Raw genomic sequence first — 15,287 nt, forward strand, 5'->3', positions numbered from 1 at the left:
TTGGTCCTCTGAGCACTGCCAGAAGTAATTCCTGAGTGCAGAGCCTGTAGTGTTCCCCGAGTGTTGCCAGGTGTGGTCTAATTCCCCACCCCCAGAAAACTGAGGCTCAAACATATAACTACACACCAATGTTCTGAACAGCAATAGTAGCAATAGCAAAAAGGTGTAAAAACCACAAATGTCTATCAGTGGATGAATAATGAATAAACAAAATTTGATGTATTTATGCAAATATAATTTGGTGGGTATTCCGTCTTCAAAGAAAACTAGACATGAAACTGAAGTTTCATTGAATTGCATCATGTGTGGTAACCTCATTAATTATTCTCCTAAAATTTTCCCTTTATCACATGAGTCATCATGATCCAAATTTTAGGGTTTAAGAAACCAGGTGTTAGAAGAGTAAAGTAACCAGGAAGAAACTCATAGCTAGGAAATATTACAGAAGCCAATCTAGGTTTTTTGACTCTCAACCCTCTAAGGTTTTTTTGTCTGTTACATCAGGTGACCATCACAGACGACCATATCTAAACACATTTACACTATCTTGCAGCAAACATGTAAGAAATCAAGTGTCCAGTTAGATGGCATAGTCTCAGCAAATTTACATTAGGAGTCCTCATACTCATATTGAAGCACTCCTCAATGCTGTCTTTCACAGTCTAAATGATCCCATTTTAGATAACTTGGTTTAATGTAATTTAGATTAAGCTATGGAGATAAATTGTCATTTGTCTGTATCGAAGGTAAAATAATTTAGGGACAAGGGATTACTAAATGAAAAAGCACCAGAGTACTAAAGAAAAGGTGTTTTTATTTAATTTAATGGGTGTTTAGGTGAAAGTTATATATTTCAAGAGTTCTCATAGATAAACCATTACTTAAAACTTGAGTATTAATTATATGTATAAACATATTATTTTAAAATTTTTTACTGGTCATACCTTCTTTAAAAGTTGATTGAACATATCCAACACTGAGTCAACCTCCTGAAAGAAGCTTTCTAGTGTTAAAGATGACCACGTCAATATTGTGAGCCCCTGTCGCAACACAGATTCCACCTAGAAAAATAAGGAATATGGCAACTTCCATTATTAGCAGGGACATTCACACTAATTCATAAAAGACTTTCTTTTATTATTGAAAATACTATGTGTTTCCTTATTTAGTTTTATCCTCCATTATACCTAATAAAAATTATTTTGTGTTTTTTATTCATCTCTGGTTGCTCATGAAAAAAATCATGGATTCTTGATTGTTCATTATTTAGATTTAGTTGTTTTTCAAAGGCAACAGAACTTGAACAAAATCATTTTATGAGGGGGGAAGGTGCCTGCCATAAAGGCAGGCTGGGGTTGGGGTGGCTTGAAGGGATGGGAGGGAAACTAGGGATACTAGTGATGGAAAATTACACTGGTGGAGGGATGGGTGTTGGAACATTGTCTGACAAACACAATCATGAGAATGATTGTGTAATGCTCTATCTTATGGTGGTACAATAAAAAAGGAAAAAGAAAAAAAGAAACAATTTTATAGGAAAATCATAGCTATTGGATTAGCTGCTGATGGTAATGTTGACTGGTCCAATCTTTCTGGAAAACAATATGGACATTCCTAAAAAATTAGGAATTGAGCTTTCATTTGACCCAGCAATCCCACTTCTTGGTATATACCCGAAGAACCAAAAGCAAAATGTAGTGCTTTGCAGCACTATCAACCATAGCCAACATCTGAAAACCAACCCAAGTGTTAAATAATAGATCTAAATAATAGATAAAGAAACACAATGGAATATTACTCAGCCAAAAGAAAAGATAAAATAATGAAATTTGCTGCTACATGGAGGGGCTGGAGAATATCATGTTTAGTGAAGTTAGTCAAAGGGGGAGAAATAGACACAGAATTATCTCTCTCTTATAAGGTACATAAAGAAACATAATGGTGGAATATCCAAAGACAATGTGAACCAACAACATGAGAACTGGTGTTCAGTAGGAAACATGCGACTTGAGGAAACTTGGTGATAGGACAGGGAAATGGTAGTGTCTCTGGTGGAGGGAAGTGGTGCTGAAAGGTGATACTGTGTTATATAAGAAGCCCTCTCAGCAATAGTGCTGTAAATCACATTGCAAACAGGTATATAAAGAAAAAACAAGGCAGACTGCTAGGCGGGAAGCAAAGGAGGAGGTGGAAGGAAGTGGACACTGATGAACGGATTGGCATTGAAACGTCATGTGCCTGAAAATCCAGTCATGAGTAACGTTATAATTTCATGGTGACTGGAGAAAAATATTCTTTAATTTAACTGGCCCAGAGGGTCAAGTCTTGGCAAGACCAAATGTTCTAACATCCATAATCCATAGAACCAGAATTTAATTTTAAAGAACAGTAAAGTCAGAATAAATCTTTGACATTACCAACCTTTCTCATTTTAGGGGTCATCAGATTTACAAATACAGTAGGCACTTCCTGACATAACTCATCATAATACTGCAGAAGACCCTGTTAAAGAGAAAAATGACATGGTTTACTTCATTTGTTAAAAGAAATATTCATCCTTATTTTGATTTGCACTAGGAAGGCTTCATTACACCTTTCTTTTGGCTGCAAAACACAGCCAAACTTCAGAGCTGACCTCCCAGGTGAAAAACATTAGATGGAAAAATTGAGTAGAAGCCCACTAGTGCGATGAATGAAAACAGCAATGCAGAAAGCCCAAATCACACCTAACAGCTCAGTAAATGCTCAGGCCATGATTTTAGCAGCAGTGTTATATATGCTGTAATAAACAATATAAAGTAAATTAATTAGTGCCTGCTAATGGCTTGGGGTATGGATAGAAACTAGAGACGTTGGCGGAGGTAAGGCACATTGGTGGTGGGACTGGTGTTAGAATATTGTATACCTGAAACAATTGTATTGTGAGCAACTTTGTAAATCATGGTATTTTAATAAAAGTTAAATTTTTTTGAAGAATTAAATCAGTTTTCTTACTTTAAAAAGGTGCTTTCTCTGCATCAATTGATATGATCATGTGATTGTTATCTTTTTAAAATTAATGTGATGTAGGGACTGGTATAGCAGGTAGGGGGGTTGATTGCACGCAGCCAACCCAAGTTTCATCCCCTGCATCTCATGGAGCCCCATCAGGAATGATTCCTGAGCACAAAGCCAGGAATAAGCCCTGAGCACCTCCAAGTGTTGTCCCCAAACAAAACAAATACAAATTGATGTTGTATATTCTATTAATTAATTTGCTTATGTCAAACCACCCTTGCATCTCTGAATCCCACTTGATCATATTATATAATCTTTTTGATGTGCTCTTGAATTCAGTTTGCTTATTGAGGATTTTTGCACTATATTAATCAGGGAAATTGATATGAAATTTTTCTTTTATAAGTATATCTTATTTGGGTTTTAGTTTTAATGTCAGCTTCATTGAAGAATTTCTGTTTGGAATTTTGAAGAAGCAGTGAACCCATCTAGACCAAAATCTCAGAAACTAAAAGAAAGAAGCTAGATCTACACCTGCCTGTTATGTTTTGTTCTTAGGGTGATTCACAATTTTTGCTTGTGATTGGCCTGTTCAAGTTTTCTATTTCCACTTTGCACACTTTTGGGAAATTTCATGATTCTAAGAATCTGTCCATTTCTTTTAGGTTCTCAAGTTTTAACAGCATAAACTTTTTCATAGTACAATCTCACAATATCTTGAATTTCTGAAGGGTATATTGAATTTCCCCCCTTTCATCTCTGATCCAGTTTATTCGGACATGTTCTCTTTTTTTCCCCTCTCACAGGTCAAGTCAGAGATTTGTTTATCTAGTTTTTCCTTTTGAAGAACCAGGCCCTTTCTTGCTTTTAGATTTTTCCTTTTATTTTTATCCCTTGCCTTTTGGGCCACAGCCTACTGTGCTTAGGGCTAACTCCTGGCTCTGTGCTCCTGGCGGGCTTGGGAGCCATACGGAATGCCAGATATCAAAGCCAGGTAGGCAGCAATGCAAGACAAACTTCCTACCTATGCTATTGCTTTTGCTATTGCTCCGGGCCCTTGATTTCTTGATTTCTATATCACTGATTTCTACTTTGTTTTTGATTCTTACTACTGTTTATTGGAACTTATTTGTTGTTCCTTCTGCAGGTGTTTAAGACTTGCATTTAGGCTGTTGATTTGAGATTTTTCTTCTTTCTTAGGAAAAGTGTAATGTAGGTTGATTTTGCTATTAACTTCATTTATGTTTTTGTTATGTCAAAATAACAGATTTTGATAGTTTGTTTCTTTACTCAAATTATTTTTAAGAAAGGTTTTTATTATTTTCTTTGATTCCCGTTTGATGCCATTGTTATATAGCAGTGTTTTGTTCAGTTTCCAAATGTTGGAGCTTTCCATCTCCTTACTGTGGTAAGTATTTATCTTCACAACATTTGGTTGAAGAGTGTTCTTGGCATGATTTCTATATTTGCAAATTTATGTGTGTTTGATTTATTCCCTAGTAAGTGATATATTCTGAAGAATGTACTATAAAATGTACTAAAAAATGTGTATTCAGCTTTTTGAGGATGGTTGGGCCCTGTATATGTTCATTAACCCAGTTCTTTTAACTCACATTTAGGGCTCTTATGTCTTTACTGATATTCCATCTGGTTGATCAAAAGTGTAGTGTTGAGGTGTCCCACCACTGTTGTGTTTCCATCAATGTAATTTTTAGGTCTGTGAGTGGAAGCTTAATAAATTTTGATGAACTTCCACTTCACGTATATGTGTTTTCAAGTTAGTGCTTATCTGGACTAGAGTGATAGCACAGCGGGTAGGGCATTTGCCTTGCAATGACCGACCGGGCCCCTCTCAGAGAGCCTGGCAAGCTACCAAAAGTATTTCGCCCGCACAGAAAAGCCTGGCAAGCTACCTGTGACGTATTCAATATGCCAAACACAGTAACAAGTCTCGCAGTGGAGACTTTACTGGGCCCGCTCAAGCAAACTGATGAACAATGGGAAGACAGTGCTACAGTGCTATTGTGCTTCTTTATATGCTATTCCCTTAACCAACACGCAGTGTCCATTATTGACTCTAATTACTTTCTTTACACTGAATACTATTTGCTAATTTAAGTATAACTGTCCCAGCATGTTTTGTCTACCACTGGCTTGTATGATTGTTTCCCATCCTTTCACTCTGAGTCTGTATTTACCCTGTGAATTTAGGTGTGTTTCCTGTAAGCAGCATATTGATGGATTTTGTTTCCTGACCCATTCAGAGACTCTCTGTCAATTGATATGAGAGTTTAGTTCATTGGCATTGGGAGAAATTATTAATATATGAAGATTTGTTATCCTTTTTATGTTTGTGAAGGTAAATTGTTTTTGAAACTGGTCATTTGTTTTTTATAGGTGGCCTTTCAATAATTCTTTCAGGGTTACCTTAGTTATAGAAAATGTCACCAGCCCTTGTTTATCTGAGCATGTTTTATCCTTTCCTTAAATATAAGTAACAGTTTTTCAGGGTAGTGGACTTTAGGTTGAAAGCGTTTTTCATTCTCTACTTGGAGTCATTGTACTCTTCCCTTGCTTGCGCAGGTTCATATGAGATATCTGTTGTAACTCTTATATTATTCTTCTTGTACTTCAGTTTTTTTCTCTCTTGATGCTATAAGTAGTCTCTCTTTAGTTTTTGCCGTGTTTTTTACAATGTGTTTTGATATTCTTTTATTTGAATCTGCATTTTCTGCTACATCTGGGGCTCTTGGAACTACAGAAGCCTCTCTCCAGAGCCTGGGGAAGTTCTGAACTTCCACCATCAATTCGTTCTCTTTCTCTTTTTTCTCTCCTTGTATTCCTATTCAGGGATTTAATTTAGAGATCAGTTCCTTTGCTGTTATCTATTCAGTATTTTATGTCACTGTCACTGTCCTCCCGTTGTTTATCGATTTGCTCGAGTGGGCCCAGTAACGTCTCCACTGTGACAATTGTTACTGCGTTTGGCACATCAAATACATCACAGGTAGCTTGCCAGGCTTTGCCGTGCAGGCGAGATACTCTTGGTAGCTTGCCGGGCTTTCCAAGAGGGGCAGAGGAATCAAACTCGGTTCGGCCATGTTGGTCGCTTGCAAGGCAAACGCCCTACCACTGTGCTATTGCTCCAGCCCAGTATTTTATATTCTCTACAATGATTTTACTTCCCTTTTCTTTTGACACTTTCATAACTTTTTTCAACTTATCATTATTGTTGTTGACTTGTGTTTTATCTTCAAGTTCACTAATACAGATCTTACATTAGAATTTGTTGCTATAACTTGCTATTGTATTCTTTAGTTCCACCAACCCCATTTGTATGAATTTTTTCATACTTTGAATCCATTGTTCTTTTAGTTGGTTGAATATCTCTTCCAGTGATTGCTTAATTTCCATTACCACTGCATAGAGCGTTGATTTGAGATCCTCATCCACCCTGCTCAAGAATTTGGTAGAACTCAGGGTTTTTGGAAACGTCTATCCCTGTCAGCCAATGGCAGCAGAACTCCTTTGTTTTCCCATTGTTCTTAGAGTTTATTGAGTGCTGGCAGGTAGCTTTAGATTTCTGATTACCTGGGTCATTATTTTATACTAACAGGCTACTATTTATGAACCTGTTATTCCGATGACTTCTATTATCATGTAAAGGTGTCTCGGTGGGACAGGCAGGTAGATCTAGCTCCTCCTTTTGGTTTCTGGGATTTGAGGATGGGGTGGGGGTGGGCATATTCTGGCATTGAATTAAGACCTTGTAGTTTCAACCCTGTCCTTAGGGTATGTGAGGTTGATGAAGTACGGCTGTCACATGTACACTACTCCATGCATTACTCCCTGTATCTGCATGGTTCCTGAGGACTATTGCTCAGTTCTCCCTGGAGTTAGAACAGATCCAGGTTCCAAGGTCTTGTCAGCACTCAAATTAGGGGGATTTGGAGGATCCTCCCAGGAGGGGAGATGCATGTAGAAAGTAGACAATGGACTGAACATGTTTGCCACTCAATGCCTCTTTTGCAGACCACAACACCCAAAAGGAGAGAGAGAACACAGGGGATTGCCCTGCCACAGAGACAGGGGGGATGGGGGGATGGGGGTGGGAGGGATATTATCCATGGTGGTGGAAAATGGGCACTGGTGGAGGGATGGGTATCTGATCATTGTATAATTGAAACCAAAGCACAAAAAATTGTAAATCTACAACTTTAAAAAAAATAAAATAAAATAAAGGGAAAAAAAATTTAAAAAAAAATTAGGGGGATTTAAATTGGCACTGGCTTCACTAGTCTCTTGGGGGTGATGATTACCTAGGACTTCTGAAACTGATGCCAAAATTTCCACAGTAATAACGCTCCTCTGATGAATTTTCCCCTCCCTTTAGTTTTCATTTTTGCTGTGATGACCAGGGTTCTCACACACTTGGTTTCCATGCCTGCAAATTCGTTTGCCAGGGATCACTTTCTTTTTAAAGTCTTGCCCAAGCATATGTTGGTTATAGTATTCACTGAAGAGTGTGTGCTTGGTTGTGTTGCTAGAGTTAATGGTGCTTCAAAAATCAAGCAGAGTACATGTGGAATGATGCCTGGGCCAAATTTGCTAACTTTTACAAGGGAGATGCTTTGCCATCGAGCACCTAAACGGGGTCTGGTGTATTTTCTTTTTTTTCATAGTTAACTTGGTAAAAGTTAAAACTGTTCCACTCATATAATCAAGCTTATGCATAAATCTGATATGAAATTAGGTAGGGATTTCTTATATATGACACTAAAACTAGAAGCAACAAGAAGAAACACCAGAGAAAATGGACTTGATTGAAATTAAAGATAATTGTGTTTCAAAGCACACTATCAAGAAAATGAAAAATTCACAAAACAGAAGAAAATATTTGCGAGAATATATTTAAGGGACTTATATACAGAATATGTAGTTATTACAACTCAATAATCAACAGAATAATAAGTTTTTTAAGTGGACAAAGGATTTGTGTAGACATTCCTCTAAAGATTCACAGAGACTAATATACCATAAAAAGATGTTCAATATCATTATCCACCAAAAAAATTAATGTCAAGTGAAAACTTTACATCAAAATAATGTTCAAATAAAAAAGAAAGCCACTAACAGATCTCAACAAGGTGTGGAGAAAATGGAGCCCTCACACATTGCTGATGGCATCTTTGAAAAACAGCAATCAAGTTTTCAAAAGGTGAACCACAGATTTAACCAATTTGCTGAAATCCAGGGGCTGGAGCGATAGCACAACAGGTAGGGCGTCTGCCTTGCATGCAGCCAACATGGCCGACCCGAGTTCGATTCCTCTGCCCCTCTCGGAGAGCCCGGCAAGCTACCAAGAGTATTCGATATGCCAGACACAGTAACAACAAAGTCTCCAATGGAGACGTTACTGGGCCCGCTCGAGCAAATCGATGATCAACGGGAGGGCTGAGATCCAGGAGTCACACTCCTGGTTGAAATCATGCTTTGCTAAGAGAATGAAAGCATATGTCCACAGTAGCTAAGAAGTAGAAACACCTCATGTGCATCAAATGGTGAACAGAGAGCTGACATGTGGTGTCACCAAACAAAAGAATATTTACAAAAAGAATGCAGAACAAGGCTGGAGAGATAACTCAATGACTAGAGCTTTGTAGAGCTTTGTAGACAGGAGGCCAATGTTCTCTCCCCAAGCATCACAGGGAGTGACCTCATATCAACCAGATCAGTAAGCTGGAGGTAGTCTATAAATGACACCAGATATGGGGGGGGGGGGGGCAGCAAACAACAAACTGTACTGAAACAAGAAATGATATGAAAGAACGTCTACATTGTGTTGTGCTAAAGAAGCCCTTCCATACTGGTACCCGTGGTGGTGGAAAATGGGCACTGGTGAAGGGATGGGTACTTGATCAATGTATAACTGAAACCCAAGCACAAAAATTTGTAAGTCTACAACTGTACTTCATGGTGTTTCACTAATAAAAATTTTTTTTAAAAAAGCCCTTCCACAGATGACATAATTTTATTTGCATAAAATGGGTTCCAGGAGGTGTGGGGAGAATGGGGAAAATTAATGTGAAAACAATTATTCAAATATGGAGGCTGGGGAGCATTAAAAACCGTCTAAAATTGCTTGTGGCATTTGTGTGAGCTTTGTGATAAATTAAAACCATTGAACGGGTCATTTTGTTTTGTTTGGTTTTAGTTTTAGTAAATATACTATACACCCAGCTTGCTCAGAGGTTTTTCCTGGATCTACCCTCAGGAATTACTCCTGGTGGAGTTTGGGGGACCATATGGGATGCTGGGGATGGAAGTCAGGTCAGTCGAGTACAAGACAAATGTCCTGCCTGCTGTACAATCTCTCCAGCTCCTGAACTGGCCATTTTACATGAGTGCATTAAATGCTATAATAATTCTATGCTAAAGTAAAGTAAAGTAAAGGCCCTCCCGTTGATCGTCGATTTGCTCGAGCGGGCCCAGTAACGTCTCCATTGGAGACTTTGTTGTTACTGTGTTAATTCTATGCTAATTAAACTTATTTTTTAAAACTGTTTTGAGAATTCTATCATATCTAATAATTTGATCTTTTTTGATGTTGCTCCGTTTGTCTCACACTGCTGAAGAATCATTTCCAACTCATTTCATTTTATTTCGTTTTCTTTTATTAGTAAGGCCCTCCCGTTGATCGTCGATTTGCTCGAGCGGGCCCAGTAACGTCTCCATTGGAGACTTTGTTGTTACTGTGTCTGGCATATCCAATACTCTCGGTAGCTTGCCGGGCTCTCCGAGAGGGGCGGAGGAATCGAACTCGGGTCGGCCATGTTGGCCGCTTGTAAGGCGAACGCCTTACCCGCTGTGCTATCGCTCCAGCCCCTTAGGATTAAATATACTCTAAGATATATGTTACTTAGCCTATAAAATTACAATATTAAAAGTATTTGTGAAATGTGACAGTCATCATTGTCATTATCCATAAGTCTAAATCTGATCACTGATAAGATTTTCACTTGGGCTCTCTAACTCCAAATTTTCTTTTGTTTGTGTGATAGTATTGTAATGTATCAAAAACCAACACGGTCACGGTCACGGTGCTCCCGTTGTTCATCGATTTGCTTGAGCGGGCCCAGTAACATCTCCATCATGAGACTTGTTGTTATTGTGGTTGGCATATTGAATACATCACGGGTAGCTTGCCAGGCTCTGTCGTGCGGGTGAGATACTCTCAGTAGCTTGCCGGGCTCTCTGAGAGGGGCGAAGGAATCGAACTCGGGTTGGCCATATTGGTCGCTTGCAAGGCAAATGCCTTACCCGCTGTGCTATTGCTCCCTATTATGAAATATAATAGGAATCCCAGAAATATTCCATGCATCAGTAGCCAAATAATTTGAAAAGGAAGAAGAATATACAAAGAAGCCTGAAATATACAATAGGGGAAAAGGAGAGTTTCTTTAATAAATGATGCTGGGAAAACTGGACGGTGTCCTGCCACAAAATGAAATGTACACTGACCTAATACCACACAAAAATGTCAGCTCACAGTTTATATTTAAATTTAAACTCTGAGAGCATGAAACTCTAGAAAAATATAGAGGTATCTCCTTGATATCATTGTGTCAAGTTTTAGTGATAAATTTTTGTATTTACAACCCAAGTGGAATATGTACATGACCTATATCTATATCTGTGTTACATATATGTTTTATATACATGTATATATTAGTCACGAGAAACGACAATTTGCAACAAAGTGGTTGGACCTGGGCAGTGTTATTGTGAGATAAGTCAGATAGAGAAAGGTAAATACTGAATGTAGAATCTTAAAAACCCAAATTCAAAAAGAATCTTCCAGGAACTTAAGGATTAGAGGAAATAAGGTAGAGGTTGGTAAAGGGTACAAACTCTCAGCTCCAAGAAGGAGGAGGTAACATAACATGGTGATTATAGTTGATAAGATTGTATCATGTAATTGAAATTTGTTAAGAGAGTGAACAAACAACAAATTTCTTCTCAATGCCATATCAGTACAACTTCAGGAATATGTTTACCTTTTACACCCAAAAAAACCTTTCTTTCTTAAGAATAAGTGAAACTAGAAACAATAGACTTGTATAGTAAAGTTGCAGGCTATAAAATCATTACCCAAAAGTCCATGGCTTTCCTATATGCAAATAATGAGAGAGAAGAAAGTGACATGAAAAAAACAATCCCGTTCACAATTGTGCCCCAGAAAATCAAGTACCTAGGAATCAGCTTAACTAAGGAAATAAAAGACCTGTACAAAGAAAACTGCAAAATGCTACTTCAGGAAATAAAAGAGGACACGAGAAAATGGAAGATATCTCCTGCTAATGGATCGAGAGAATTAACATCGTCAAAATGTCAATACTCCCCAAAGCATTGAATGAATTTAATGCGATCCCTGTAACGATACCCATGACATTCTCCAAAGAAATGGAGCAAATACTCCTGAAATTCATATGGAACAATAAGCCCTCACAAACTGCCAAAGCAAATCTTGGGAAAAATAAAATGGGAGGAATCAACCTCCCTAACTTCAAACTCTACTACAAAGCAGTAATAATTAAAATAGCATGGTACTGGAACAAAGGCAGAGCCACAGACCAATGGAACAGGGTTGAATATACTGACATCTCCCCCCAAACATGTGATCATCTAATCTTTAATAAGGGAGCAAGAAATGTGAAGTGGAGCAAGGAAAGGCTCTTTAAAAAATTGTGATGGCAAAACTGGACAGCTAGAAGGGAAAAAAATGGGCTCAGATCTCTACCTAACACCATGTACAAAAGTAAGATCAAACTGGATTAAAGACCTGAACATCAGACCGGAATCCATAAGGTACATTGAAGACAAAGTTGGCAAACCCCTCCACGACATTGAAGCAAACAGTATCTTCAAAGATGACACGCCTCTGGTCAAACAAGTGAAAACAGAGGTAGACAAAGGGGACTATCTTAAACTAAGAAGCTTCTGCACCTCAAAAGAAACAGTGACCAAAATGCAAAGACAGTCTACAGAATGGGAAAGGATATTGTCCAATACCCATCTGATAAGGGGTTGATATCAAGGATATACAAAGTACTGGTTGAACTCCACAAGAAGAAAACATCCAACCCCATCAAAAAATAGGGTGATGAAATGAACAGAAACTTTCTCAAAGAAGAAATCCGAATGGCAAAAAAGGCACATAAGAAAATGCTCTACATCACTAAACATCAGGGAGATGCAGATCAAAACAACAATGAGATATCATCTCACATCTCAGAGATTGGCCCACATTCACAAAAACAAAAAGCAACCAGTGCTGGCGCGGATGTGGCGAGAAAGGGACACTCCTTCACTGTTGGTGGAAATGCGGACTGGTTCAGCCCTTTTGGAAAACAGTATGGACGATTCTCAAAAAATTAGAAATTGAGCTCCCAATTGACCCAGCAATACCACTCCTGGGAATATATCCCAGAGAGGCAAAAAAGTACAGTCGAAATGACACCTAAACTTCTATGTTCATTGCTGCACTGTTCACAATAGCCAAAATCTGGAAAAAATCCTAGTGTCCGAGAACATATGACTAGTTAAAGAAACTTTGGTACATCTACACAATGGAGTACTATTCAGCTGTTAGAAAAGATGAAGCTATGAAATTTACATACAAGTGGTTCTACATGGAAAGTATCATGCTAAGCAAAATGAGTCAGAAAGAAAGGGACAGACAGAAAAACTGCACTCATCTGGGGAATATAAAGTAACAGAATGGGAGTTGAACACCCAAGAATAATTGAGATAAGTACCAGGAGGTCTGCTCCAGGGCTTGGAAGTTGGCCTTACATGCTGGGGGGAAAGGCAGCTCAGATAGATAAGGGAACACCAAGTTAAGGATGTTCGGAGGACTCACTCGGGATGTGAAATGCATGCTGAAAGTAGGCTATAGACTGAACACGATGGCCACTCAAAAACCTCTATTGCAAATCACAACACCCTAAAGGAAAGAGAGAGCAAAAGGGAATGCCCTGCCACAGAGGCGGGGTGGGGTGGGGGGACGAGGTATGGGGGTGGGAGGGCTACTAGGATCATTGGTGGTGGAGAATTGGCACTGGTGGAGGGATGGGTACTCCGTCATTGTATAACTGAAACCCAAGCGCAAAAGTTTCTAAGTCTACAACTGTACCTCATGGTGTTTCACTAATTAAAAAAAAAGAAAAGAAAAGAAAGAATAAGTGAAACTATCTTACCTGCAAATGTAATTTGTCTGATTTTAATTTGCTTTCCATTTTTAACATTTTCTTTGCCTGTTCTGGTACTTCCAACTTCAATTTTATCATGCACTTGGTTTCCCGCACAACTTCCAAAATTTTGGGATCAAAATTAACTAGCAACTTCCCTGATTCTGGATGGCGCACAAAGAGTGTGGCTTGTAGTGCTACAAATGAAAAAAGGCAGCCATGACTTCGTCTAAATTAATTTCTATTTTTCCTCCCGTTTATATGTCTGCCTTCAGCAGCACAAGCATTTCAGAAACTCCAGGGGCAAAGGCACGTGTCTGACACGGGGTCAGTGCTCAAAACCCACACAACTAATGCAGAGGAGCACAAGCCATAAAGGTAAACCCAGAGGAAGACAATGACACTCTGTCATGAATAACAATCACTTCTGAGTGGATTATAAAGAGCTGGGATACACATTCACTTTTTTTTTTACACATTTTTATAGTGGCTTAACCCCCCAGGGAAAATGCACAGCCACCTATTAGGACACATCTAATAGAGTTCAAACCCTTTCTATGCGAATTCCCAACTGGCTTTCCTTAAGGGTTATCTGAATTAAATATCCGTCCTCAATTCCCGATCATGAGGCTCAATAGCAGTAGGAAATGTTTACTAAACATAGAATTGAAAGTTGTGAGAGATGAGTGTGAATTCTTATAATACAGAGGAAGAGTTTTCTATACTGCATTTATGTTATTAACATGAGCATCATTCATATAAATGGGCATTTTCGGATATGGGTTTCATTATGAATTGGAATATATAACCCCAAATGATTCTGCTGAGTGGCCTTTGATTACCTGTTATCCTAACATAAATTACCTCTACAGGCAAAATAGCAACACACTAATAGACCAGTATGTGTAAGATTGAATTACATCTTATATTAACAAATATTACTAACATGAGAATTTTACATGGATCTTTCAAGCCATGCATTACTTCATAGCAAAGTTCTAGTAAAATAAAATGGTATATATAGCCATTGAGGGAAAAATCCCTTTCATTAATCAGAAAAAAATAATCAGTCTCCATCTGATTCTTAGTGATAGTGTGGCATGACGTTTTCAGCTGAAAACCGTTTACTCAATCTATTTGTAATTGTTTTTAAATGGGGCCTTCCCTGAGGCTATTGAGACCTTTCTTGAAAGGACAAAATGATAAGCAAACCACTAAGAGATTTTCTTTTTGGGTCACACCCAGCGATGCACAGGGGTTACTCCTGGCTCTGCACTCAGGAATTACTCCTGTAGGTAAGCAGGGTACCATATGGGATGCTGGGAATCGAACCCTGGTCGACCGCATGCAAGGCAAACGCCCTACCTGCTGTGCTATTGCTCCAGCCCCACCACTAAGAGATTATTGAGAGCCTTTATAAGAGCCAGAAATTTCCTCTAGGATTAAGGAAACATTTCATTTAACTCAACACCAGATTCTAGAGCAACTAACTTTAAAAGCCCCCAATTGTTATTCAAAATTCTTACAGAGTTCAGGGGTCAAGAATATAGCTCAGCAGTGGAGCACCTGCCTTGCATGTGTTAGGCTCTAGGTTAGACTTCAAAAATAAAATATTGTCAAGTTTTTACAATTAACTGTTGTCACGTACATGTGATAACAAAAAGCCTTGCAGAGCAGTTAGGTTCCCGAGGCTGTGTACATGCAAGACTGATTTGGACCCCTGCTCAGCCACTGCCTTGCTGTGCGGACTCAGACAATTACTCTCACTATTTTCACTTCCTCCCCTGTGGAAGGAATTTTAATTCCTCGCAGGGCTGCCATGGAATTAAAAGAAGTTGTCCATTTAAAGTCTTTAGATAGTAAACACGATGTAAGTGTTAACCAGTTGTCGTCATTGAAAAGGTACAAAGATGAAACAGACAGAGAGAACAATCTGGAATGTGGAGGGAGATAAGCCCAGTCTATAAAGCAATAAGTGTCAAGGAGAGAGGATTGCAGGTAAAATGTGTGGAACACTCCGGAGGGGAAAGACATTGTTTG

At 38.6% G+C, this 15,287-nt stretch overlaps 1 protein-coding gene across 1 annotated transcript in view; it reads right to left on the reverse strand.

The window, feature by feature from the left end:
* DNAH8 (dynein axonemal heavy chain 8) overlaps positions 1-15,287 on the reverse strand; it is a 438,788-nt gene that overhangs the window by 319,136 nt on the left and 104,365 nt on the right. Inside the window, 3 exon segments of the mRNA XM_056137311.1 lie at positions 945-1,061; positions 2,422-2,502; positions 13,257-13,444. Coding sequence (XP_055993286.1) covers positions 945-1,061; positions 2,422-2,502; positions 13,257-13,444 — 386 coding nt within the window.

Source organism: Sorex fumeus, unplaced genomic scaffold (assembly GCF_029834395.1).
Source record: "Sorex fumeus unplaced genomic scaffold, SorFum_2.1 ptg000123l, whole genome shotgun sequence".
Taxonomy (NCBI): domain Eukaryota; kingdom Metazoa; phylum Chordata; class Mammalia; order Eulipotyphla; family Soricidae; genus Sorex; species Sorex fumeus.